This window comes from Siniperca chuatsi, linkage group LG17, assembly GCF_020085105.1.
Source record: "Siniperca chuatsi isolate FFG_IHB_CAS linkage group LG17, ASM2008510v1, whole genome shotgun sequence".
NCBI classification, from domain to species: domain Eukaryota; kingdom Metazoa; phylum Chordata; class Actinopteri; order Centrarchiformes; family Sinipercidae; genus Siniperca; species Siniperca chuatsi.
The window spans coordinates 16,687,271-16,711,861 of record NC_058058.1 but is presented as its reverse complement, the minus strand read 5'-3'; the positions used below and the strand labels follow the sequence as shown (position 1 = coordinate 16,711,861).

The 24,591-nt window shown below is 42.6% G+C and overlaps 2 protein-coding genes across 2 annotated transcripts; one reads left to right on the top strand and one right to left on the bottom strand.

Annotated features, from left to right (window-relative positions):
* The first annotated feature begins 411 nt into the window (after nt 1–411).
* On the top strand, nt 412–18,710 carry itgb8 (integrin, beta 8). Its single transcript, XM_044170980.1, has 16 exons — nt 412–1,256; nt 2,306–2,391; nt 4,542–4,713; nt 4,833–4,939; nt 5,321–5,460; nt 5,882–6,047; nt 6,959–7,117; nt 8,915–9,010; nt 9,305–9,397; nt 10,531–10,671; nt 12,333–12,753; nt 12,922–13,144; nt 13,245–13,348; nt 14,328–14,444; nt 15,476–15,639; nt 16,950–18,710. The coding sequence occupies exons 1-16, from the start codon at nt 1,163–1,165 to the stop codon at nt 17,076–17,078; spliced, it is 2,412 nt and encodes an 803-aa protein (XP_044026915.1). The 5' UTR covers nt 412–1,162; the 3' UTR covers nt 17,079–18,710.
* A 1,136-nt stretch (nt 18,711–19,846) lies between these two features.
* sp8a (sp8 transcription factor a) lies at nt 19,847–22,417 on the bottom strand. The gene is made up of 2 exons (XM_044170986.1): nt 22,105–22,417; nt 19,847–21,275 (listed from the first exon to the last, which is right to left on the bottom strand). The coding sequence occupies exons 1-2, from the start codon at nt 22,123–22,125 to the stop codon at nt 20,046–20,048; spliced, it is 1,251 nt and encodes a 416-aa protein (XP_044026921.1). The 5' UTR covers nt 22,126–22,417; the 3' UTR covers nt 19,847–20,045.
* Between the last annotated feature and the right edge of the window lie 2,174 nt (nt 22,418–24,591).

Sequence of the window (24,591 nt, the reverse complement as noted above, 5' to 3'; positions counted from 1 at the left end):
CCACGGTGCATTGGTTGGGACTGTTGGCACACTCACAATCACTGTTTAGGCTGTGTGCCAAGCAAAACATGTCCACTTCATCTGGTGGACCTCTTTGGTAGACAAGCATAGGATCATGCCAAAGATGGTAGCCTATTGTGTCTTTTGTCCTTCCGTGGCTCTGTTTTCCTCCAGCTTAAAATGTTGAGTTGTTTAGTAAGTCTTTGGCTCCTGCTCAGCAGAGCAGCCGGCGAAGAGAGGTTACTCCATGTCATTGGAATCTGTGAACAATGGACCCAAACCCCCCTCCTACTCCTTAGCACCAGCTTGTGAACCCCTCTGCAAGAGCTCTGGTTTTACTGACCCCCCCCCCCTCCTTTACCCCAACATCCATCCATGCAGTTTGGGTCCCCACACACATAGGAGTCCTCCTGCTGTTAAATGGCTCCCTGAAGAAGCAATATAAACATCAGTGTTCAATTCAAGGCCATGGTTCACTTGGAATGCACCCCAACACAATCCTTGTAGTAAGCACTGTATGTCTCTCTCTCTCTCCTTATTTGTCTCTCTTCCCTCCCTCTTTAACTCTCTCTCTCTCTCTGATACAGCGAGAAGTGAGCGTTGTTGCCATGGCACCGCCTGCCTGAGTCAGTACAGCGGTTAAAACACGGTCACTCTTCTGGCTCTAGTGTGGGATGTTCACTCAGCATGTTGGTGCGCACCGGCTGAACGCAGCACCGGTTAGTAGACCACTCGTGTGTGTATAACTCAGCTCCGCTCTGTCCCGACATGAGACTTCACCATCAGCTGTGAGACCAGGTCCATCGTGGAGGCACGCGGGGAACACGTCGCACACCTGGGGCTGGATGGATATAGATGGAGGAACTTGCGCCGCAGCCGCTGTCGCCGCACTCGACCGATTACTTCACCTCCTCTCGTGGTCCACGGGGGAGCGCGCTTGTAAGCTGATTTAACCCGGGGGATGTGAATACCTCTTCGGGATTAGAAGGTTATTGGGTGAACGACAATGCCCCGCGGCTCGGTCCGGCACTCCCGGCTATTGTTCGTGCGGCGGCGGACGCACGGTGCCCGGTCTCCCCCGGTTCATCAGCAGTAGCAGCCTCTGCTCCTGTGCTTCCTCGCTGCTTCGCTCAGGTCGCCCTCCCGGTGTGGATAGGATAATATGACTTCCTGGCTCCTCACATACGGCAGCGTCCCTCTGTGTCTCCTGCTCTGCTGCTTGGTGGTCGCTGTCTGCGCAGAAGCCTCCGATGCCGGTAAGTGGAGGCTCATTAGGGCCAATTACATCATTTCCCAGCAATTAGCCTAAATCTTGTATCATGTCAAGACTTCACTGCGCAACATCAGCTCCCGTCCCGCACATCTGTGCTCTCTGCAGGGGGTCGACTGGTTTCCTAAATGTTTCATGTAAAGGACTCCCAATTAGATCTTTTTGTAAAAAATGTCTTCAAAGAAGCCTCTTTGTGAGCTTTTAGGATCGTATTTCTGTCATTATCACATGTTTTAGAGAGATTATATGAACTATTCATTTTTGAAGAGAAACCTCTAAACCCACAATCAGGGAGCCCACTCCCCGATTGTGATACCACATCAAGCTCTTGTTTCAGCTTGTATTGATCAGTTATAATTAGAAGTTAAATGCTTCACCTATTCAGGAGATTGCCAGAGGCCATGAGTGCTAATTGGGTCAGAGCCTTTTTCTGTCCTACATTCCAACCCTGAAGCTCGCTGAAATGGCTCTGGCAAATTGGATCTCAGCAGATAAATAACTTAAATGAATCATTAATCGCACTACAGTAAGCCCAAGGTCCATTTTGTGCCTTTTGTCACCCCATGAAATCTCCAGAGTCTACATCCCTGCTGCATTTTTCTGCTAACGTTGCATAAAAGTATCTTGCATGAGTGATTTGTCCCAGTGTCACTCCATGAATGAATTGGTGTGCATTTAACATTCACTGATTGACTCATGATTACATATCCTCTGTGTGTTTGAGTGTGTGTGGGAAATGATCCATTGCACCACAACTCAAGCACCTGTTCCCACACTCCCAGCCGTTTTCCCACTACACGGCTGGCTGATATGTACTGAATACCCTCATATGAGATGCTAAGTGGGGCTTCCATCATCAAAAGTGTGCATTTGATCTCTAAATATCCACAGGGGCTCGGCTGCATGGCTAATGAGTGTTGACACACACATTCTTTCATATGCTAATCACAGATTATTTTCTTCTCTTTATCCCATTTATCCTCCGTCTTTCACTGCCTCTTTCTTCCTCTCCTCCCCCCATCTCTCTTTCTGCAGGTAACAGTGTGTGTTGGTCTCCTAGTATCACCTCTTGTGCAGAGTGTCTCAGCCGTGGACCGCAGTGTGCCTGGTGCTTTAAGGAGGTAGGAATGTGTATAAAAGTGTGTATTTGTGTGTAACAGGAAAAAAGGAGAATGTGCAGCATTCCTCAGATGACACACACCAAAGCTTTGATGCCACCCACAGATGTGAATATAATGTGTATCTTCGAGCTTAGTGGCCTGCCCTATGACCTGTGTGAGTGTGTCTGTGTGTGTGTGAATGTTTCCATGTGTCCTTTCTCATGCGGCAGCAGAGACAGAGCCACTTTCTATCCATGTGTTTAGTCTAGGTGCTCACACATATCTCTGCATTTCTCTTAAAGTGTGCATCCGCCTGTGTGTTTGTGTGTCTGTATCTGTCTTTCTGGGTGTCAGTCTGTCTTGTAAAGATCCCCCCCACACACACACACACACACACACACACACACACACACACACGCACACACCGGCTAGACAAGCCCGTCAACATGTGTGTGTTTACAGACTTCAGGTGCTTTCCCACCCTGTGAACCCTAACCTTATGTGACATCATTAAGTGGGGCTGAGCTCACTGGTGTGTGAAAGCATTCAAACGCCACCTTTCTAACCTCCTACAAGCACAATGTCACAGAGCCATGTTTGGACAAGCACCGAAAATGAAGCAGGTACAGTCCTTGTAAAAATGCAGTGTTCACATTGACATTCAGTGTCAGGCAAAGGGGCAAATTCTGTAAGGAAAGTCCAGGGAAGTCACTGAAACTTTCTGGTATTTAGTTGTAGCAGGACAAATTATAGCCACAGGGACAGCCATAAATAAACCAAATTCAGTCTAGCTCTCAGGTTCAGGCCATGGTCACATATTCAGCTAGTTTTTAGCTTTTATTGCAGATTGTTGCTTTGCTCTTGAGCTATTTCTGATTTAAATGTAGTAGTAATCCCAATGAATTGCGCTTTTTCATTCCCTATCTCTGTGATCCGGTTGGTCATGTCACACTCTGTAAATGGACTCATACTAATCAGGCCCATGACATGTTGTAAATACACACATTTTGTGGTCTAGTTTTATGTTTCCTGTGCTAGTCACTGTATTTGTGAGTGTGTTTCTCACAGACTGAAGTTCCAAAGGTCACTAATCCACTATAAAGCTGCAAGGCATGACACTGTTGTACTGTATTGCTGGCTATTAGGCAGCAGAGAGGTTAGTTACAGCAAGATTCATTCAATGAAGTGATGATTAAATCACGTCCTAAATAAGACAATTGGACCATTCTTCTATCCATCAGAGCTGCTACTTTCATTTAACTTTCATTTCCTCTGTGATCAGATACGTAAAGAGTAGATCTGGACACAGATGAGTAAACACAAACAGGATGCTTCTTCCTGATATACTAAACTGATGAGTAACTTCAGAATCACATTATAAAGTGGTAATGGTTCTGATGTCAGTGTAACTACATCAGAAATCAATACAAATGTCATAGAAATGACAGAAACTAAAAATGAAACCAAAGTGAGTAATTGTGAAACCGGTTTCAATTTGCCATGTTTTCTCATGTGAAATGAACCAAAGTGTTTTTATCACACGGTGCTTTACAGAGAACAAAGATTAGAAAATAAAGTGGGTGAAAATAACCCATGCATTACAAATTCTGTACTCTGAAGGGTTTGTGTGGGTGCACCTGTGAATGTTTGTGAATGTATTTGGATGTAGTGCAACATCAGATAAGGAGTGGAGAATAAATGAAGACCACAGGGAAGTAGGAAATGTATTCTTCTGACCTTGAAATCTTCTACTCCATCTGCTTCACACAGTGACTCAAGGAGATATGATTATTATACAAATGGAAAGACTACAGCATCAATAAACCCAACATACAGAACAGATTTGACAGAGTATACATTCATGATGGTTATGTATTCTGCAGCATTACTAGGTCTTGCTTGTGGGGTCACAGTGGATAATGTGGCATTCAACTTGACCCACTTGTTTGCGTCACTTGTTCTCATTCCTGAAATGCGATTATTGTGATAACAACAAAGACAGCTTAGTTGTATTTACTGTCGGGGAGCTTTTTTTGTCTGTCTGTCTTGTTTAGTTTTTTTGTGTTGTTTTCTACATTTTGTAAAACTGCAAATAAAATGTATTGAAAGAAGATTAGAGGGAAGGACGGGCAATTTTCAAAAGTCACCATTTGACCTTGTGTGACCTCCAGGACTTTCTAGTTGGGGCAGGCCCGAGCCAGCGCTGCGACCTGCCAGTGAAGCTGCTCGTGAGGGGCTGTGGGCCGGAGTTCATGGAGCAGTCAGAGGTCAAAGTAGAGGTCAACGCCACCATCAGCAGCACACAAGTCTCCCCACAAGACATCAGCATCACCCTCAGACCAGGTAGATGACGGGCACCTCTTGATTTGTGCCTTTGCTTTTCATGTTGTCTTAGTGAGTGATAAAGCAGGTAAGGTTAAGTTCATAATTAATTATTTTATTGTGTGTGTGTGTGTGCCTAGGTTCAGAGGCCAGCATTGTAGTGGCTGTGAAGCAACTGGAGCGTTATCCTGTGGATCTGTACTACCTGGTTGATGTATCAGCATCTATGCAGGAAAACCTTGATCATGTAGGTGTTCATACACTCAGTTGTCAGTGTTCCTATCAGTGAGTCAGTGCTGAAGCACTATCACAACTTTTTTACATAGACTCTCACATTGTTTTTCTTATGGTTGGAAAAAAATAAGACTTCTAAACACAGATACCAGTTTCATTGGGGCTTATGAGATGGCTACTGTCTTTATATTTGGCATGGAATAAACTGTAGACATTTTAGAGCTCAAACAAATGAGGAATCTCTTTGAAATTAATGAAAAAACATTGCTTTCTTCTCATTCTCACCCTCAACCTCTTCTCCCTCTTTTCTTTCTCGTCCTGTGTACCGTCCTTTACTTGCCCTTGGATTTCCTATTCTGTGTCCACCTGCGTCTGTGTGTTTTATGTGGTCCAGTTGAAGACAGTCGGTGTGGCTCTGTCCCTTCGCATGACAGAGCACTCCTCAGACCTTTGGCTAGGTTTTGGCTCGTTTGTGGACAAACCTGTTTCCCCTTACATCAACGTCCATCCCTCCAAGATCAACAACCCCTGCAGGTAAGAGACATAATTTATTGGTTGGATTACTGATTGCTGAGACAAGTAGGGTTAATCCTCTCTATATAGCTCATTTTGTGATTTTTCTTGCTATTGTATGAATAGAATAGAACACCTTCAAAGTTTACCTTGTTATATTCCTCAGCTAACTTTTTCTTCTTTTAATGAGACAAGAAGAGCGGTGTGGTGATTGGAGTGATTATTTAAAAATACATCCGAGCAAGCTGCTTCCATTAGTTTCTCCCAATTTTATGTGAATCAGGGAGAGATTCATCAGCTGTTGAGGGGCAACATTGTTATGATGATGAGACAGAAACAACAGACAGGCTTTTGACATTCATTTGTTATGGTGGTTGTTTTGGAGATCTGCATTCCTGAATGTTGCAATTAAAAACTTTCTGGACTGTCTGTATCTCACCAGTGATTATGAGATCCGCTGTCGTCCAGCCCATGGCTTTCACCACGTCCTGAGCATGACGGGAAACATGAGCGAGTTCACACGTGTGATCAAACGCCAGCGCATCTCCGGAAACATGGACACACCTGAGGGAGGACTGGATGCAATGTTGCAAGCTGCTGTCTGCCAGGTGTGTATATACAGATGCTGGGACGTCAGGCTCACAAGAGCTACGTATGTAAAACAAAGAGAAAGGGAGTTACCGAAAAATGAGGGATAACCCCAAATTTGGGAGTAAGTCTGCATGCCGGTGAAAGAGGCATTTATTCTGGGAGAATGGTGGCACTCTGACTCAGCATTGGATATTACCACTGGAATCACACTAAGTAATGACACCACTGCTGGGGTATGGCACACACACACAAACACACACACACACACACAGACAGTTGCTTATACTATGGCTGTAGCAGGGCTGTGAGTCACACCATGCAGGGGGGCACTGAGTAACCAGTCTGCACTCTGCAGGGAAACACCATGGTGGTCATGACTCTAGAAATAGACTCTCCATTATGTCAGGCCTACTAATAAACTCACTGGGTTTCCTTAAATACACACATGCACACACACAGACCCATTTTTCTCTCACACTGTCTATGACTCGTCACAGACATAAAGAGGGAGACTCTGTGACTGGGGGAAGAATTTCTGCTGCTTTTCCTTTAATTGGGCATTACAAAAAGAGCTGATCACTATGGGAACTAATGTAGTTCAGATGAGTAAAATGTTTGAATTTGCATTTTCTTGCCACATGTGTAAAATATAAAGCATGCACATGTTTCCCACATCAGTCTGTGTAAATGTAGCTGACTAGTGATATAAGGGAATAAAAATGAGAGCGTCTATAAAACGACTCACCAAAAACAGAATGCACATTAGCATCAGTAAACATTTAGTCATTTATCTCTGAGGAGGTGTAGTTCTCGATTTGTGATGGCTATCTGGTTTCATTAAGAGTCAAGATAGGTTTTAAAAAACATAATGTCAAACATGATTTTACACATTACACAATGTCCTGATTCCTCTCTGTGTCTCTCTCAGAGAGCGGTGGGTTGGCGACCAGATGCCAAGCGTCTGTTACTCCTCATGACCGACCAGCCATCTCATCTGGCCCTGGACAGCCGGCTGGCAGGGATTGTCACGCCTCATGATGGCCTGTGTCACCTGGTAAACAATGTCTACACAGGGAGCACCAGGATGGTGAGTGGAAGAGGAAACTTACTGGGAAGTCAGGCTTAAAAGAGCTGAACCTTTTAACTGGGAATTCAATGCATCTTAATGTTCACATATTCTCACATTAATGTGTAAACCAATCAATCAATCAACCAAGTTTATTTGTCACATGTAATCATATAAGGTACAATCACAGTGATATGTAATCCTGCCGGTTCCTGCATTATATTTAGGATCCTAGTGGCCTGAGGGTAGAAGCTCTTCCTGAGCCTCTCAGTGCTGGCAGTGTATCCGGTACCTTCTTCCTGACTGCAGCAGGGAGAAAAGGCCGTTATCCTGGTGGTTGGGATCCTTAATGATTCTCCTAGCCTTATTTTTGCAGCGCCTGGTGTAAATATCCTTTAGGCAGGGTAGAGCACCGCCTATTGTATGTATGCCGAACGAACCATTCTTAGCAGGGCATTGCAGTCCTGTTCAGTGCTGTTTTCATACCAGGCAGTGATGTTCCCTGTCAGGATGCTCTCGATGGTGCAGGAGTAGAAATTCCTCAGTATTCAAGGGGATACCCAGAATTTCCTCAAGCATCTGAGGTGAAACAATCTCTGCCTTGCCTTTGCCTTTCTCACCGCAGAGTCAGTGTGCAGCACCCAGGTCAGGCCCTCGGTGATGTGGACACCAAGGTACTTGAAGCTGTCTACCCTCTCCACTGAGGACCCGTTGATATTAAGGGGGGCATAGTTCCTTCCTTACTTCTTCCCAAAGTCCCCCTATCAGCTCCTTAGTCTTGCTGATTTTCAGGAGTAGGTTGTGGTCCTGACACTAGTGGGTCGGAGTTTGTTTACATACTTTGACCTTAGCAAGATGCCGCATGGTCGCTCTTCTCGAATGCGGAAAATTACTACATGGGAATCTAACAAGGCTGTACTTCAGTTGCAGATTGGCACATTAAGATCATAGGTTACTTAACTTCATACTTAGTTCGACTGAGTTTTGGGAAATACGCTTGTTTGCTTTCTTGCTGAGCAAGATGAGCAGATTAACGCCACACTGCAGGAAGAGAGAGACTCCAGTTTCTGTGCCCGGTTAAAAAATAGTTAGTCCCTGTAAAACCACAACTTGTCGTTTTTACAGTTTCGTTTTTGTACAGATTAAACAAACCAGATATAATGTGTTAAATTGTGAGTTTTAGAGGTGCAGATTTTGTTACCTTTGGACAGAGCTAGCTGTTTCCCTCTGTTCCCAGTCTAAGCTAAACTAGCCAGCTGCTGGCGGTAGCGTCATATTTACCAGAGAGAGTAGTATTGATCTTCTTATATAACCCTCAAGAAAACAAATAACCTTATTTCCCAAAATGTCAAACTGTTCCTTTAAAGCCAACACATACTAATATGAATTGTACACACTCTACTACATGGGGTACAGTTGAAATGCGGACCATGTAGACTCTAAATGATACATTTCAAAGGCACATTGACATTTTAAGTAAATTCATACAACAGATTACTATATATTAAGAATAGCAGACATAAAGGGACAGTACACTCCAAAATCAAAAACATATATTTTTCCTCTTACCTGTAGTGCTATTTATCCATCTAGATTGTTTTGGTATGACAACATATCTTTCCAGAAATCATGACCTGGTTAGTCATGATATTTCACAGATTTGTTGTGAGCAGATTCATGTAGGAACTATTTTATTTCTACCGAACTACACCCGCTAACTGTATCACCGCGCAGAAGGAAGTGTGCAACTTGATATGGTACATCGGGGAGGGGAGACAGAAATGCTTTTTTGTATTTAGTCTGTTGTCTCCTTTTCAGGACCATCCCAGTGTGGGTCAGTTGTCTGATAAACTGCTAGAAAACCATATCTACTCCATCTTCGCTGTGGAGAAGCAGCAATACCAGTGGTACGAGGTAATCTCTCCCACACAACAATGCATGTCCACATACTGTATGTAAATGAGAAAACAAATGTTACCACACATAGCTTTGAGGGTAGGGAGTACACTTGCCCTGCACACATGTACATGCAAGACAGTGAGTCACCTCACTTTCACCTTTCTCCTTCAGGATCAAATGTTTCTATTTAAATGGTATTGACACATCACACTTGTGTAGAAGTCATTCAGTTTTTCCAACAATCTTAGGTGGAATCAATTTAAAAGCATCAAAGTATTTTTTTACCCTCATCTCCCTTTGCTTCTCCAGGAGTTGGTACGCCTGCTACCTGGCTCCTACCTGGGAAAGTTAGGCCTCTTCCAGGCTCCAAACCTTATAGAGCTGGTGGTGGATGCATACAAGGTACAGAGCACTCACCTACTTCCTCTGCGACTTTAAAGAATAACTTCTTTCTTATTTTCAGATCCTTTCATCCTCCCTCGGTATATTATTCATCCTTTAGACAACAAAGAGAAGGACAGGGACAAGTCAAAGTTTAGAGAGAAGAGTGCAGCGGCACAGCATGAACTGAATTTCAAGAACCCACACAGAATCAGCTCAGAAGTGTTGAGGTTTAGACCACTGATCTGCTCAGGCAACATGCACTCCTTGGCCTTGTCTAATCATGCAAGCTGACTAATAGCATATTCCTGTTTGCAGAAAGAAGGCCCCATAAACATCTGTGATACTAAAGTTTGTTTATGAAAGTGTGTACTGCTTATATTTATCTAATCTGCAGAGTGCAGATAAAGGACAGACACTTGTAATGCAAACTTAAATTCTGAAGTTGGGAAAACAGATGATCGGAGATGTTTTTGGTTGCTGAAGGCCTGATAAAACAGAAAAACATAAATGAGAACAGGAGGTTAAGGAGGAGTAAGGCCTTGTGTGTGTGTGTGTGTGTGTGTGTGTGCGTGTGTGTGACTAGGGGTTCGTTCAGTTGGCAGCAGTCTAGGCTATAATCTTGCCTCAGGCACAGCGCACCATTGTTTGCTTCGAGAATTTGCCGAATCCACAGATCTCGGTGCACAGCCATGCATATGTGCAGACACACACACACACACACATACACATGCATATAGAAGCAGAAGAGCCCGAACAGAAGCTGGTATTATAATAGCTATCAGAGCCCCACGGAAACCATGTGTCCTAATCATGGATGGATACAAAGATGCTATTTTTGGCCCCACCTCCATGTTCCCATAACCCTCCCCCCTGTATTTCAGAAAGAAAGAGAGGACAACAATGGGGGCTTTCTGGGGACATGTGACAACTTTAATTAATCACACTTCTCCCTTTCTGTCTCTCTTTCTTTTCTCGCTCATTACTTTTCACTCTCACAGATTACATTCATGAAAATTTTAAACTGTCTCTGTTCTTCCCACTCTCTTTTCTCTTAACCTACATTACCTTGCAACCAGCATAATACAGTGGGGTTTTAAAGAATTTAAACTTAATGTTGCTTTTTCATCTCATTCCACCCTCGCTCCTTCCAGAGGTTGTTGTCGGAGGTGGAAGTATCAGTGTCAGTGGAGGACAAGGCAGTCAGCAGGTACTGGGTGTCTGTATCACCTCTCTGTCCTCATGGATCCACTGCTAAGGACCAGAGCTGCTCAGGGGTGCAGCCCGACCAGACGGTAAACACACAAGCATACCTTCAGCACACAACAGTATCAAAGCCCACACACCTGATTGATACAGTCCAAGTATTTATACAGAAAGCTTTGAATTACACTCCCGGAGATGTCACAGGACATTTATTGGTTGTATTGGATTACTTTGACACATACAAACACACTCACACTCATATGACTAAGAGCTTTACGAGACAGAAAAGATTTGGTAAATAATCCGAGTTGAGCGGATTACAGGCTGTGTTTAACAGGAAAACATTTCCATGTGATTCCATGACCTTTTCGTCCTAAAATCCTTACCTTGCCTAATATGAGAGCTTTTATGCAAACAAATAGGACATTTATATTTAGAAATAGGTCATTGGACATCCACTGCTTTCATACCTGTTCTATTTATCCACCAACAGAAAAGCCTTAAATAGTCTGCACCAATGCAAAGAGGTCTTTTTGATGCTTCTCAGCTCTATACAGGAGCTTTTCTGCCACAGTAGTAATGATTATACAAAAGGCTACAGTCAAAAAATGTTCAACTATAACAACCAAAGAGACCCCCTTTTGGTACTAATTATAATATTTTCAGTACATTTGGAAATTGTCTTTCTGTTCACTCCCTAAACTGAGACTGAGACTCCTTTCCTCCGTAACCTTTTGGGGCTCTTAACTTTGTCGAACACCAAGATGCTTAATCACTGCTCTATAGTGAAAGACTGAAGTTCAGCCCTTTAATCCATGGGTGGATTAAAGTGAATTATGGAAAGTACCCACACTTACCAGAATGACGATAAAAATCAAGCAAAAGGCCTGCCTGTAGATTCAAAGCTTTGGCATGCACAATTTTCCAACCACATCAACAGACTAATTATTCACGTTACGTCTCACTTAGAATTCAGTTCCTGGTTACTTATCCAACTACTTAAGTATTATCAGAGATTGCTATAATTATGCAATGAGAGGCAGCTCATTTTATGTTATTCCTTTTAGATTTACAGCAGGAGTTTCATGGGTAAAAATACATGTCTTACATGAATATCTGTTACCCTTTCCCCTTTCTAATTTTACTGTATGTCAGGACTAGGTGATTGCAGTCTTATATTTACCTTTAATATTGTCAAATAAGACTGCCTATTTATCTAAGAGTCTACAGCCTAAGAGTCTACAGCCATGCTAGTGGCACTGTGAGGCTGTAATTAGGCACATTAGTGTTTTGAGCTAAAGGCTAACTACATCATGCTAACATTCTCACAATGACAATACTAACATGCTGAGGTTTAGCAGGTATAATCTTTACCATGTTCACCATCTTAGTTAAGCGTGTTAGCATGCTGATATTTGCTAATTAGCACTAAACACATGGGAATGTCATTAGTTTTGCAGGTATTTGGTCATAAACCGAAGTATTGGACAAATGGAAATTTTGACCTGATGATAGCTCTAGATGGAATCACCAACATTATTAGGATTCATCCTCTGGCAACCATGAAAGTCCGTACCAAATTTCATGGTAATCTATCCAACAGTTGTTGAGATGTTTCAGTCTGGACCAAAGTGGTGGACCAACCGACAGACCTACATTGCCATCCAAGGAGCCACACTGCTAGCATGGCTAAGAATCACTTAAATATCACTCAGCTGCTGTTTATTAACTTGTTTGTCTTGCTTTAAAGGTCTACTTCAATATCACCATCGGCCTGCACTCTTGTCCTGACAATGGTGAAGATGAAGATGTAACAGTGTTGGTTCGCCCTGTGGGTTACAACGAATCAACCGTCATTAGGATCCACTCTAAATGTCGCTGCAGTTGTGGACCAACAAATCGCTGCAATGACGACAGCCAATCACCATGCAGAGGAGCAGAACACAGCTCCAATCAGGAGCAGAGGCCGGATCACGGACTAATGAAGGACTCAAACAGAGATTCAAACTGGAACTGCAGAGCGGATGGGTCTGATGTGGACTGCAGTGGTCGGGGAGTGTGTGAGTGTGGGAGGTGTGTGTGTGAGCAGAGCAGGCTTGGGACAATATATGGGAAATACTGCGAGATAGACGACTTCTCTTGCCCGTACGAAGGGGGACTGCTGTGTGGAGGTAAGAAGAGCACACTTATAGAGCACAGTATAATGTACATTTAGTTCATAGATATCACAAGAAATTGAAAAGTAATAATAAAAACACTTTTGATGCAAAAACACAGTCTACAATTTTTTGTTTAGTTCTGTGACACTCTTTCCTCCTGTCTCTGTCTGTCCTTCTCAGGACGGGGTGTGTGTGTGTCAAATGAGTGTGTGTGCGAGGATGGCTGGACAGGTGATAGCTGTGGTTGTCCCGTCTCCACAGCAACCTGCCAATCAGCCAACGGCTTGCTTTGCAGCGGGCAGGGCAGATGTGTGTGTGGCAAGTGTGTGTGTGACGATCCCCGACAATCTGGAGACTTCTGTGAGAGATGTCCTGCTTGCCAAAGCACCTGCCAATCATACTGGTACTTGGCAGTTTCTGTTCACTACCACAAAGCATGATGGGATTTCTTAGAGAAGTATTTGTAGTTCAAGCTGTTGACACTGCTGTACTCTCTCTCTCAGGAAATGTGTGGACTGCCACCTGTCTCATGGTCTCACACAAAAAGAGGCAGGACACTGCAACAACACATGTGCCCCATTGGTGGGATACATGGATGATGTATCAGGTACAGCCAGTTTAGCCAATAGAATCTGCTCAATTTTACACATGGGTATTGGAAAGTTGATTTTACATAGGGACAATGATGGGTTTTAGTTGTATTTCATTCAGTGCCTGGGCTCCATTTGAGATTCTTTCTTATCAAAAAGATTCAGCTTCCCATTTACCATTTGACTAAGAACCTAAAGAGTAATTTAACACCAGGTAAAACAGCATTTCACTGCCCTCTCTGACTGAAAGTTTAAAGTCTGTTGCATCTTGACCACGCCTAATCGTGATGTCACGGTGTACTGAGACACCCTGCAGTGCACTTCTACATCACTGCAGCAAGGTGAGAAGTTAAACCACTGGAGGTCAGCAAAAACAAGATTTTTAGCTGGTGTTTAGTTGCTCTTTGCTTGAGGGCAGCACAACAAGCTGTAAACAAAACACTGACATTTTTTTATCACCTTATAAAGCTATTAAACCGAACAAGTTAGCAAACAGTTGCCTTTTTACACATGCAGCAGACACAGAATAACATTAGTATTGATTTGGAGTCGTGTGTCTGACTAGAGTAATATAACTCCTATATTCACTCTCCTTTTAGCTCTGTATCAGTCTCCACCAACTTCTGAAAAACATACCTGGCTCTTTAGCAACTAAATGCTCTACTATGTTCACGAGCTAGTCAGTAACTTTGTCTTTCTGCTGTTTGGGGCTGGGTGGGTAGTGTACAGTGGATTTATCAGAGTAATTTTGTGGATTTGTCACTACCTTTCACATAATAATTTGATCCATCGTTACAGTAGTATAAAAATATTAATTAGTGCAGCTGTGAGGTGAGAACTGAAGAGCTGTAAAAAACAGCAGCTCTCTTGCAAAGCTACTCTCATTGATTCTGTTGTTTTTAGAAGTCCTGGAGGATTTTCACTGGGGGCTTGGAGCTTAATACGTCTGGACTGAATAACGTCTCACTTCAACTCTCTCTCTCTCTCCATTTTCAGGTCAAGCAGGGGAGATGTGGATTCAGTGTATGTACATCAGTAATGACAGCTGTCGCTATCGATTTCAAACAAGCTCACAGTCTGGTCAGACCCAGCTTCACATTAGCACAAGACCAGGTATAATGTCAATACACACACAAACATGCCTTCATTCGAGGTCACTTCCGTTGCTACCACTGCTGCACTACTGCACCCTGGTGTATTTAAGTCAGCAAGCCTGCTGTCAGTGTTACAGCTGTATTTTACATTTCCCCTCAGTTCCCAGTTCACTTTTTTGATTTTCACAGCCATACGCACGCATACACACACACATACACACACACGCACATAATTTAAAACCCACTTGTTCACACATGCCCTGGGTTACACACACACACACAGAACTGCACATCCAAGTGTTACAGTTCATCCCCGCCTTCCCAATTTTTGGAACAGCACTGCTCATTGTGCGTCTCCCCCCCCCACCCAACGGGACACTCTCTTCCTGCTCACGCCCACTCCTCCCGGGTACAGCAGGAGCCAGGTCTCCATGGTAACCCTGTTACAAAATGTCAGAGCACTCTTTGGGCTCTTTGTGTTGAGCGATGAGCCCGTCATCCACACATGCTCCCCAGCAGATATACAGGCAGCTGACTGTTCAGCACAGCACCACTGGCACAGCTGCCACTGACCGAGCTGTGTAGGTGTGTTTGTTTGTTTGTGTGGAAAGTAATAAAATACATTTACTCAAATACTGTACTTAAGTACACATTTGAGGTATTTGTATTTCCATTTTATGCTACTTTATACTTCTACTCCTCTACATTTCAGAAGGAAACATTTTACTACTTTTACTAACTTTTTTATTAGACAGCAGTAGTTACTGGTTACAGTATATAAAATAGTTAAAACTAGAGCCACCTTGACCAGCTACACCATAAAAATGCTACTTAGGGTCCTCACAATTATACAAGTACAAACGTGTTTTGCGTAGACAGAAGAATCTCTGCACCTGTAACTATATGCCTTACTGATTGCCTATTTTAGTGTGTATTTGAGTGTACATTCCTCATTACTGCAGTATTCTCTTTTCTAAACATTTTGTCTGTCACAGTGAACAGCAGCCTTTCCCAGTTCTCCACAGTGAAATCTTGTGTGTGTTTCCACAGAGTGTGCAAGTAGCGGCCGGCTGGTAGGAACATTCCTGAGTGTGTGTGCTCTGACAGTGCTGTGCGGGCTGGTGGTGGTGGCTGTGTCCCGGCTGCTGCTACAGAAGAGAGGCAGGTCACCAGGGGGCACTGCTGAGGACGTAGGCTATCACTGCACTGGAAAGGTTAGCTCTCAAAACTCAAGTACGTTGGAAGCGTTCATCAGCACAGCAAGGTTTTAATTGAGGGAAGGCTGATGTGTCCCTAGAGCCTTCAGAAGTATTAGGAAACCCTTAATTTTCAAGGATATTATTGTTAATGTGTACCGTCCACTGAAACCAGGAGTGAGAAATTTGAGTCTGCTGTTAGAGGTACAGCTGTATTTTACATTTCCTCTCAACTCCCAGCTCACCATCTACAGTGTCCAGATTTGTGACCTTACAATGATGTATAGCACCTTTGAGAAGAAGGAAACGATGGAAATTTTAACAGGGGGGATTTTCTGGAGATATGTGTGCCTTAACCGATTTGGATTGCAGTGTTTGGAAACCCCTCATTTATTATTCATCGTTCACTGCAGATCATCTTAATGACACTGCAGATTATAAGATGCGTAAAAATGTATGCATCTTGTGGGGGGTTGGAGCTCAACGATTGCCTTTGCTTGACTCGTGTACATTAACTTGAGAAGGAAAAACTTCCACAGGACTCCAACGTGTTTGAGTAACATTTGAATTCTTACATGGGGCACAATTCCCTGTTGATGTTGCAGATGTAACATTATACTCTCAGGGGAAATCTAGTACATATTTATATTATCTGGGACTTTTGTGAGTGAAGCTGTACATACTTCCTCAAAGATTACATAATATAACAAATGGTTACTCTCCACTTTTTAGGTTGAAATCCACCTAAAAGGAGCTGCTGATATTGAAGGGGCACTCCGCTGATTTTAATCAGTAATAATAATTGATTTTAGTCAACGTCACTTTACTAGTCACAGGGACAACAACGCAGCCTGTAAAAACAGTTGTATAACGTCTTCTGTGACTCTGGAAGAGCTTCGTCAAGACTAAGAAAATGACCCAAGTGACACCTTGGATGGATATAGTGCTGATATTGTCAATGCACAGAATTATTTATTCCTTACACGACCAACTCCACAATCATACAACGTTGTCCGATGTCGTGAGCACTCGCAAGTCATAAACATTGAAACCTTTTCCATCTCTACCATCTATCCCATATAACATGAATGCAGCATTACCAAAACACGCTGTTGAGTTGCATTGTGGGAAGTATAGGACCCGGTCTTTTTGGAGCTTGACCCATATAAGTGACTAAAGATCAGGATGTCGCAGCTTCTCCCGCATTGAATTTGAGTCCGCACATCTATAGAAATGCAACACTAAATCGAGTATCGTGTTTTGGTTCCAGTGTGTCTGTGTATATCCATGGACTCAATTACTGACTGCTTATTTCTGTCACCATTCAGGACCTGTCATACATCCCTACAACCAACGAGAAGACAGTTACCTACAGGAGGGACCGCCCACTGGACCGCCCCCTGGAGATGCACATCCAGGTTCCCAAGATGCCCCTCGGTGACCCCTGGCAGTACTAGGCAGAGGTCAAAGGTCAGAAGGAAGTCAGTAGAAACATATAGAAGGAGAGTCTACTAAAGGCTTCTTTTCTGCCTCTTAACCTTCATAAAACTTCAACCAGCTGAATGTGGAGACTCTGATAATGGTAAACTAAACTATGAAACCTCCATGGGATCACATTTGTAAAATGAATTGAAAAAACTCTCATAGACTGTGTGACTAATGTGGCCAGTATCCTGGAGATCGAGATGAAACAAAGAGCACAAGTCCCCCACCTCTTCTTCCTCTGTAACAGCGAGGCGGCTGCTTCTTCCATAGGGTAAAGGGTGATAATTACTCGCTTTTTAGCCATGCAGCAATTACTGCTCTAACTTATGGGTGTGTGTGTGTGTGTGTGTGTGTGTGTGTGTGTGTGTGTGTGTGTGTGTGTGTGTGTGTGTGGTGCAGGTAGATGCATTGTGCTCTATCTAGGCTTTCTATTTATGATTTTATAGTAAAAACACTACATGTTTTAGGTTTATGTGATTGTGTGACACTCAAACTGTAGATCTCCCTGTCTTAGTCTGCCCCCCTGTGGCCAGTTTGAGGTACGACATTTTTTTCTCCAATAATACTGTCTACACATTACTGACCTCAGCTGTATTTCCTTGGGATTTGATTCATGAAGCACACCATTGACTCTGTATGTCTTTTTCTTTCTTTCTTATTTGATTAGATTTTCAGTCATTACCTTGTCTTCTAGTGTTTTTCAACATATGTTGCATTTTGTTTTTGTTAACCGATCAACTGCATTGCAAATTAGTGTTATTTTATGGCATTTTCATATCATGATAAGTGAGAATATAGTTTCATATGATTTCTTATGATATGTCAGTTGTTGATAATATGGTTAGACTTGCACTAGAACAATTGTTTTGCATTATACTACTGAAAACTGTGGGGTCTCTTGGGGCAGGAGAGTTGTAATAGTGGGTTTGAAATTATTGGTTGGGCATTAGAGGGCATCTACGCATTAAGTGCATTTGAAGCTAATGTAACAAATCCACAACACTGGAATAACAATGGACTGAAAATTCATGGCAACTGTATCATTGAACACCTGTGGCCTCTGTAACAGAGACAGAACCAGAACTGTGTCTGCATGCATCTGCTGATCATCCCAGAGCCATTGCTATCGAGACAAGTTTAGACTCCGAGACCAACTCCTGGGCGAAGGTACAAATCAGCTCTGAATGTACCGACATCAGAAGTGGAAATAAATCCCTCATGCAATAGATCCTCTGAACACAGAGTGCCAGTTGCATGGCATCTTGTGAAATTTTTGCTTGCCCATTCCTGTTTTTCTTTTCGAATTGCATTTAACACAATATTGTTTACAGCAATACTTGCTCTGTTTTACTGTAAGTAAGGAACACTAATTATTATTTATTGTGATTTTATTATTTTGTTCTTTTTATTTATGTTAATTGTGGTATTTTATGATAAGGCTACTTGAGTAGAGCTACAGGTAGTAAGTACTGTTTGTGTTTATGAAGAGCGGTCTCTATCGCTAACCATGAGAATAATTCAGCAATAAGGTAATAATCATCTCATCTAACAGGGCACTGAGTGAATGTTTTCATCGCAATAAAATGTGCAAGGTTTTTTTATCATTTCTTGAGTCAGTATTTCTGTACCAACAGGTCAACAGTTGTATTTGAATTAAACATTTTTAATGAAAATGTGTAAAATTTGTTAAGGCCTAGTTCATGTTAGTGTAATGAAACATGTGAAAAGTTCAAACAAATATATTTATTACTAAGGCAGTCCCAAATGAAGCAAGACCAGTGTCTCATTTGCAAGTTAGTCTGTATTTTTTTACTGAATATATAGTCAGTGTTTTCATTTAAGTTGAATGTAAGGTTTTGTGTTACCATGTACAAAAGATTTTTTTTTTAAACGGGTGGCTGGATAAACTGAACACTAGGTGGAGATGCACACTAGGGCAGCTGAGATGAGTAACTGTAACTGTAAATATTTGAAGCAATAGGCAGTTACAGAAAGTGTGCAAAATAGTGTTTGATAAATGATCAGACATCATTCAGTGCAGAGCAGCATTGAAATCATTTCAATACCTTGATCAGGCAAATTTAATTTTAACAAGCCTTGTAGGCCTCAGTTATAACTCAACTGAATATTACTTCAAGTTGTCATTTATTTGATGTAATGGCGCATGTCTGTACTAATAATGTCTGTTCTAATGTTGGCATGTCTAGGCTTACACCAAAAATCAATTAATCACATCCTAACAGTCATTTTTATAAAATATGCTGAATGATGCCTGATAATCAGATGCCTGATAAAAACATTCTCATATACAGTGTGATGAATAGCAGTTAGTTCTTCTGTAGTTTTTCCTGGTCAAGAAAGATATTAGATTTTAGTTATATACTGTTTTATATTTGTAATTCTCAGAAAAAAATACTCTTTAGTCACAAATTATAATAGGCTAAATCATACGTCTAGCAGGCCTACGACAAACGAAATATGTCCAAAAATGGTCCTGTTTCATCAGTTAGTTATAATCACGACTTACAAGCAGAGATAAATCATAACAATTTAGTATTTCTACCAAACATATTTTAAAATAACCTCAACATATGGCATTACCTTAAATTAAACTTTAGCGCGATGATGCCAAGAAATAACCCAGAGAATGATATAACATACTACTTGTTTTGTCGAAACAAAAAAGAATGTTTGTACAATAAATTAGGCACATAAGTGGCTTCAAATAACACAAGTCTGATAAACTGTAGCTTAAGAATTTATTTTTTTTAAAGAAGGCTACAAATAACACAGATGAGGTAAGGACACAGTGTTCATCCACAGCTGAAGTTCATCATAAAGTGCCATTTCAGTTTTTAAGTGTCCAAGAAAACACATTCCATACAGGCTGGTACAGCGTAATCAAATGCCCTCGTGCTGCTTTGTTCGTGTTTTGTAAATTATTCCACCGCACTCTGTCTCTCGGTGGTTTGAACAGTCTCACGCACGTTTAGCCCAGGAGACTGGCTCGGGCTACCGGAGAGGCTATTATCCGTGTCGCTGCTCCCTTTTCCGAGTCCCGGTTCCCCACCATCCTCTGAGCCCTCTGCGCTGTGCGTCCTCGCGTGCTTGCTGAGGTGGTCGGAGCGCATGAATCGTTTGTGGCAAATGGAGCACTCGAATCGCTTCTCCCCGGTGTGCGTGCGCAAATGCCGCTGGAGCTCGTCGGAGCGCGTGAAGCGTTTCCCGCAGAAGAGCCAGTTGCAGACAAACGGCCTCTCCCCGGTGTGCCAGCGCAGGTGAGCCTTCAGGTGAGAGGTCTTACCGTAAACTTTACCACAGCCCGGGATGTGACAGCTGTGCAAGGCCCTCCGCCGCGGGCTCGTGCCCCCCTGGCCAAAGCTCTCCGCCTCCCGGCAGTTTGGGCAGTCGCACGTGGCTCTGCCAGAGTAGCGCCGGGAGGAGCGGGAAGATGGGGGCAGAGAAACAATGGGGGTTCCTGTCAGCGCAGGTCCCCCCGTCGTCGTAGACTCTGTGTAGGGAGCCGGGACGGGTGGTCTGAAGCCGTCAAACAGATGCTGTGTGCCGGGGAGCAGGTGCTGAGAGGCACCGGGGTTGAAAGCGGAGCTGTAGTCAGTGCTGTAGCCGCTCAGAGGAGAGGGTAACCCGGCCGTGCTCTGTGTGTCCACCCAGCTGGTTCCCACGTCCCACCACGCAGTAGATCCATTACTGACGTCTCCCACGGGCTTGAACCATGACTCATAGGGATGCGAGTGCATCCTCGGATATATCCCTGCTATGCCTTCCACCGAGGAGGGGAATTTGGTCAGAAACACAGACCGCTGTGCGTGCGCGGGATCGGGAACACTGTTGTCTGATGGCACAGCGGTCTGGTACATCGACAAATCATTTCCAAAAGGAGGGTTGGCAGTGGTCACTGAGAAAGCGCTGGAGGTCTCCGTCAGTCCGGTCCCGTTACTCCTGGAGGCTCCAGAGGGAACCCCGAGTGAGGTGAGACAGGAACTCAGGTTGCTGGTGGACGGGGCGCCTCTCCTCCACGGGTCAAACCCCTTGCCGAGTCCCGGGACTCCATCGGAAAGAGCAGGGGAGCACGAGGGGCTAGGGTCACCGATTCTGCTGCAGGTGGCGACCAGCATGGCCAGCGGTGTGCTGCCTCGCCGGGGCTGCTCCTGTGGGGAACACAGACATTTAGAGTCACACTTCAGAGTCATGGCTACACATGGTGTGCGTAAAAGGTTTTGGGGGGAGTTTTCCCTTACCCGAATCGAGGGTCTAAGGATAGAGGGTGTCCTATGCTGTATGCTACAGATTGTAAAGCCCCTTGAGGCAAATTTGAGATTTGTGAAAGGTATATATAAATAAAATTGACTTGACTTGTGTAAAGACGCGCAAAATATTAGATATCATGTGAATCTAGTATGTTAGTCACGCGATTTGCTCAAAATGTTTGGGCCTCCCAAATTAAATCCAAGTCGTGCACATTAATAATGTGACAAAGCTGAAGTTTTACAAACAGTGCGCCTCTGACTAGGATCAATCATATCCAAGTGTTTTGTCAGCTAATAGCACCGACACCATAGCAGGTAAACTTTTTGGTTGTCTATGCTAATGACACCACACTTGACCGTCATTAGATTACTCACTTTTCTGTGATATGGTTTCGCGTTTACGTCAAATAGCTCGACGTGTATCAACATTCACAAACTCTGATCAGTGAAAATAACAGCGGCAAGGAAACTGACGAGTGAAAACAACTGCTATCGGCAAAACAGCAAAACTGTAAGCCGCAGACAAGCATATGTCAGTTTATTATTATATTATCATATGAATAGTATTGGTTATTATAGCTACACCACAGGAAATAAAATACCTTGAAGTACGAAGTTAACTGTGTTCCGTGAATACCACAGACACACTAATCATAACCATATTAAACCAATATTTTAGCAACTTTTTGGTAAAAGATGCTTCAGCAGATATATAGAAATGTAAACTTACCCCTAGCAGTGTAGCAGCCATGGTCTGTGCTGTGATATCTTCGGCTGACTGTGTGTGTGTGTGTGCGTGTGTGTGTCTGTTTGTGCTCGCGGTGAGATGATGTGATGAGTCTGTTTCCCCTCTGTCTGCTTTAGTAGTTGTAGCTTCTTCGTGTCTTTGAAGCGCCGCTGAGAGCCCGAGGACCAATCAGAGACCAGCTCAGACCTCTCCAAACATTTGCGCTCGCGGTGGTCGTAAATTTTTAAAGTGAGGCGCGCGCTCCAAAATTGCAACAAGTAGGAGACAAAATTAAGTTAAAGACAATAAATTCAGTGGAGCTATTTGACTGGAACAGTGCTGGTCTAACTGGTCATACTTCCCACTAGTAGGTCAAATTTGTATCACACAAATATTGGCAACTGGCTTCTCTCTTACCTTCAAACAGTTATGTGGCTGAGCATATGACATATACTGTAGTAGTTTTATTAGCAGTTATCAATTATTTGTTTATTTATGCTAGCAGTTTTATCACCATTTATTTACTTAGTTACAGAACTCCATTATTCACAAGGGTCCATTATAAACCAGGCAAAGTGGGCAAAATGCAAGGGCCCCACCTGACCCCAAAGATCCAGGTCACTGTGGTAATCAATTAAATTAGAATTTTTGTGAAAATATGCCGAATTTAACCAACAAAAAAGATAATATCTGAAAAACTTCAAAAGCAACAGCACTTTCCAGATAGATGGGCACCTTGTGGACAGTTTAAACAAATTAGTTTTTGTGTGTTTTTTAGGTAAAGGTAAACACTTTAAGGTCTTGAATGTTTGAAGCAACCTGGCCTGAGGAAAAGCTTTGTTTCAGCTATACAGCCTGATGTTGTGAAGCCATGCAGAGTGAGAGGCTGATGAATGAGAGGCTGGCCCAGTCTGTCCCATCCTGTCCCTGGGGCGTATCCAGTCAGCCCTGGGGGAGGGAGGGGAGGACACCACCACTGCCTCTGCAATTTTATCTCATTCAACACAAAACAAATGTTGGCTTTTTTTAAAAAAAAACACCTCTTTCTGTGCTTTTCTCAGTTTTATAGATCATTTAAATACACATCCCAGCTCAGACTCAGACTGTATACACTGTGAGGGAAAATGTTTATCACTTGAATGTAAACAAGTCAATAGGTAATCCTATTCTTAAATCATGAATGGTTAACCAGTATGATGATGCACACCCAGGAAATAACCCAGAATGATCCTCAGCCTCTTAATATAGGCTATGAGCAAAACCACAGAGGGAGCATTTCATTTGAATTTCAAATTTAATAAAACAGCAGGATTTAATCCATTTCCTTAATTTGTTTGGTATTAACTGCTGCCCTGCCCTTTCTTCATCTCTCTTGTTCTGTGACCAGCCTGAATGAAGTCAACTGCACACACATAGAAGGAAAAGTTAATCACATTCCTCATCCACTCAACCCCCATGCCACACACACACACACACCAACCCACCGTTTACACCAGGTGATTGATAGTGTGCAAAATTAATTTTGGTGATGCTATTCAAAGACAAACAGTTCACTTCATCAGAGAAATTTATCACATAGTCTATTGTAAAATGTTTTAGGAGATATTTTTCAAAATGTATAAAGATGGGTAAGAGTGTAGCTCATGTACATTATTCTACATTACTCTACATTCTTTTTAGTGGCTACAAGAAGGCATACGATGTACCTCTAATGTCTGATATACAGTTTCAATAAATGTTACATTTTGGGGTCAACCAGATCTCTGTATTTTAGTAAAAGGGTTAGGATATGATTTTGTTCATCTTAATCTGTGGCCTTTAAAAGCCGCCATCACACTTACTGCGCTTTGTGCCACAGACAGCTGGCCAACTAGACAGCTAAAGCAAGAGAGCTATATCAAATGAAAGCTGTCTGGTGAGATAGCCATGGCAAGCCTTAGGCTAAAGCTAAAAGTAAATTTACTTTTTTTCTCTGTAATTCAGTTTGTTATTCCACATAGCCAAATGAGGCAGTAGCTAAATCAAGTCATGATGAAGAAAAAACCCCAGTTAAATTCCTGCTAAAGCTAACTAGCTCAGAAATTCTCAGTAAAAATGCTATCTCAGCTTTTGACTTTTGTGGAATTCATACAATTTGGTGTGGTTAAGCTACCTTTAAACTGCATAATTAAATGTATTAAGTTGTAAATTAGTTTATTATACTAATTTAAGTATAAATATTAATAGTAGAGGGACAGACAGGCATGTAGCAAAACAGAGATTAATTATAAGCTATGGACTATAAATAATAAAGACAAAGTTTATTTTCTGAAACAAGCTGAAAGAACATTTTGTTTGTAGATACTGCGCTTTACACTTGCATTCTGTGAATATTATCCAAAGACAGAGTGCAGTACCTGCATTTTGTAGTGTTAGTATATTATGTTATGGAAGTGAATTCTTTGGGTAAAATAATTAGCCTAAAAAGGTATAAAATGAAGGCATTACAAC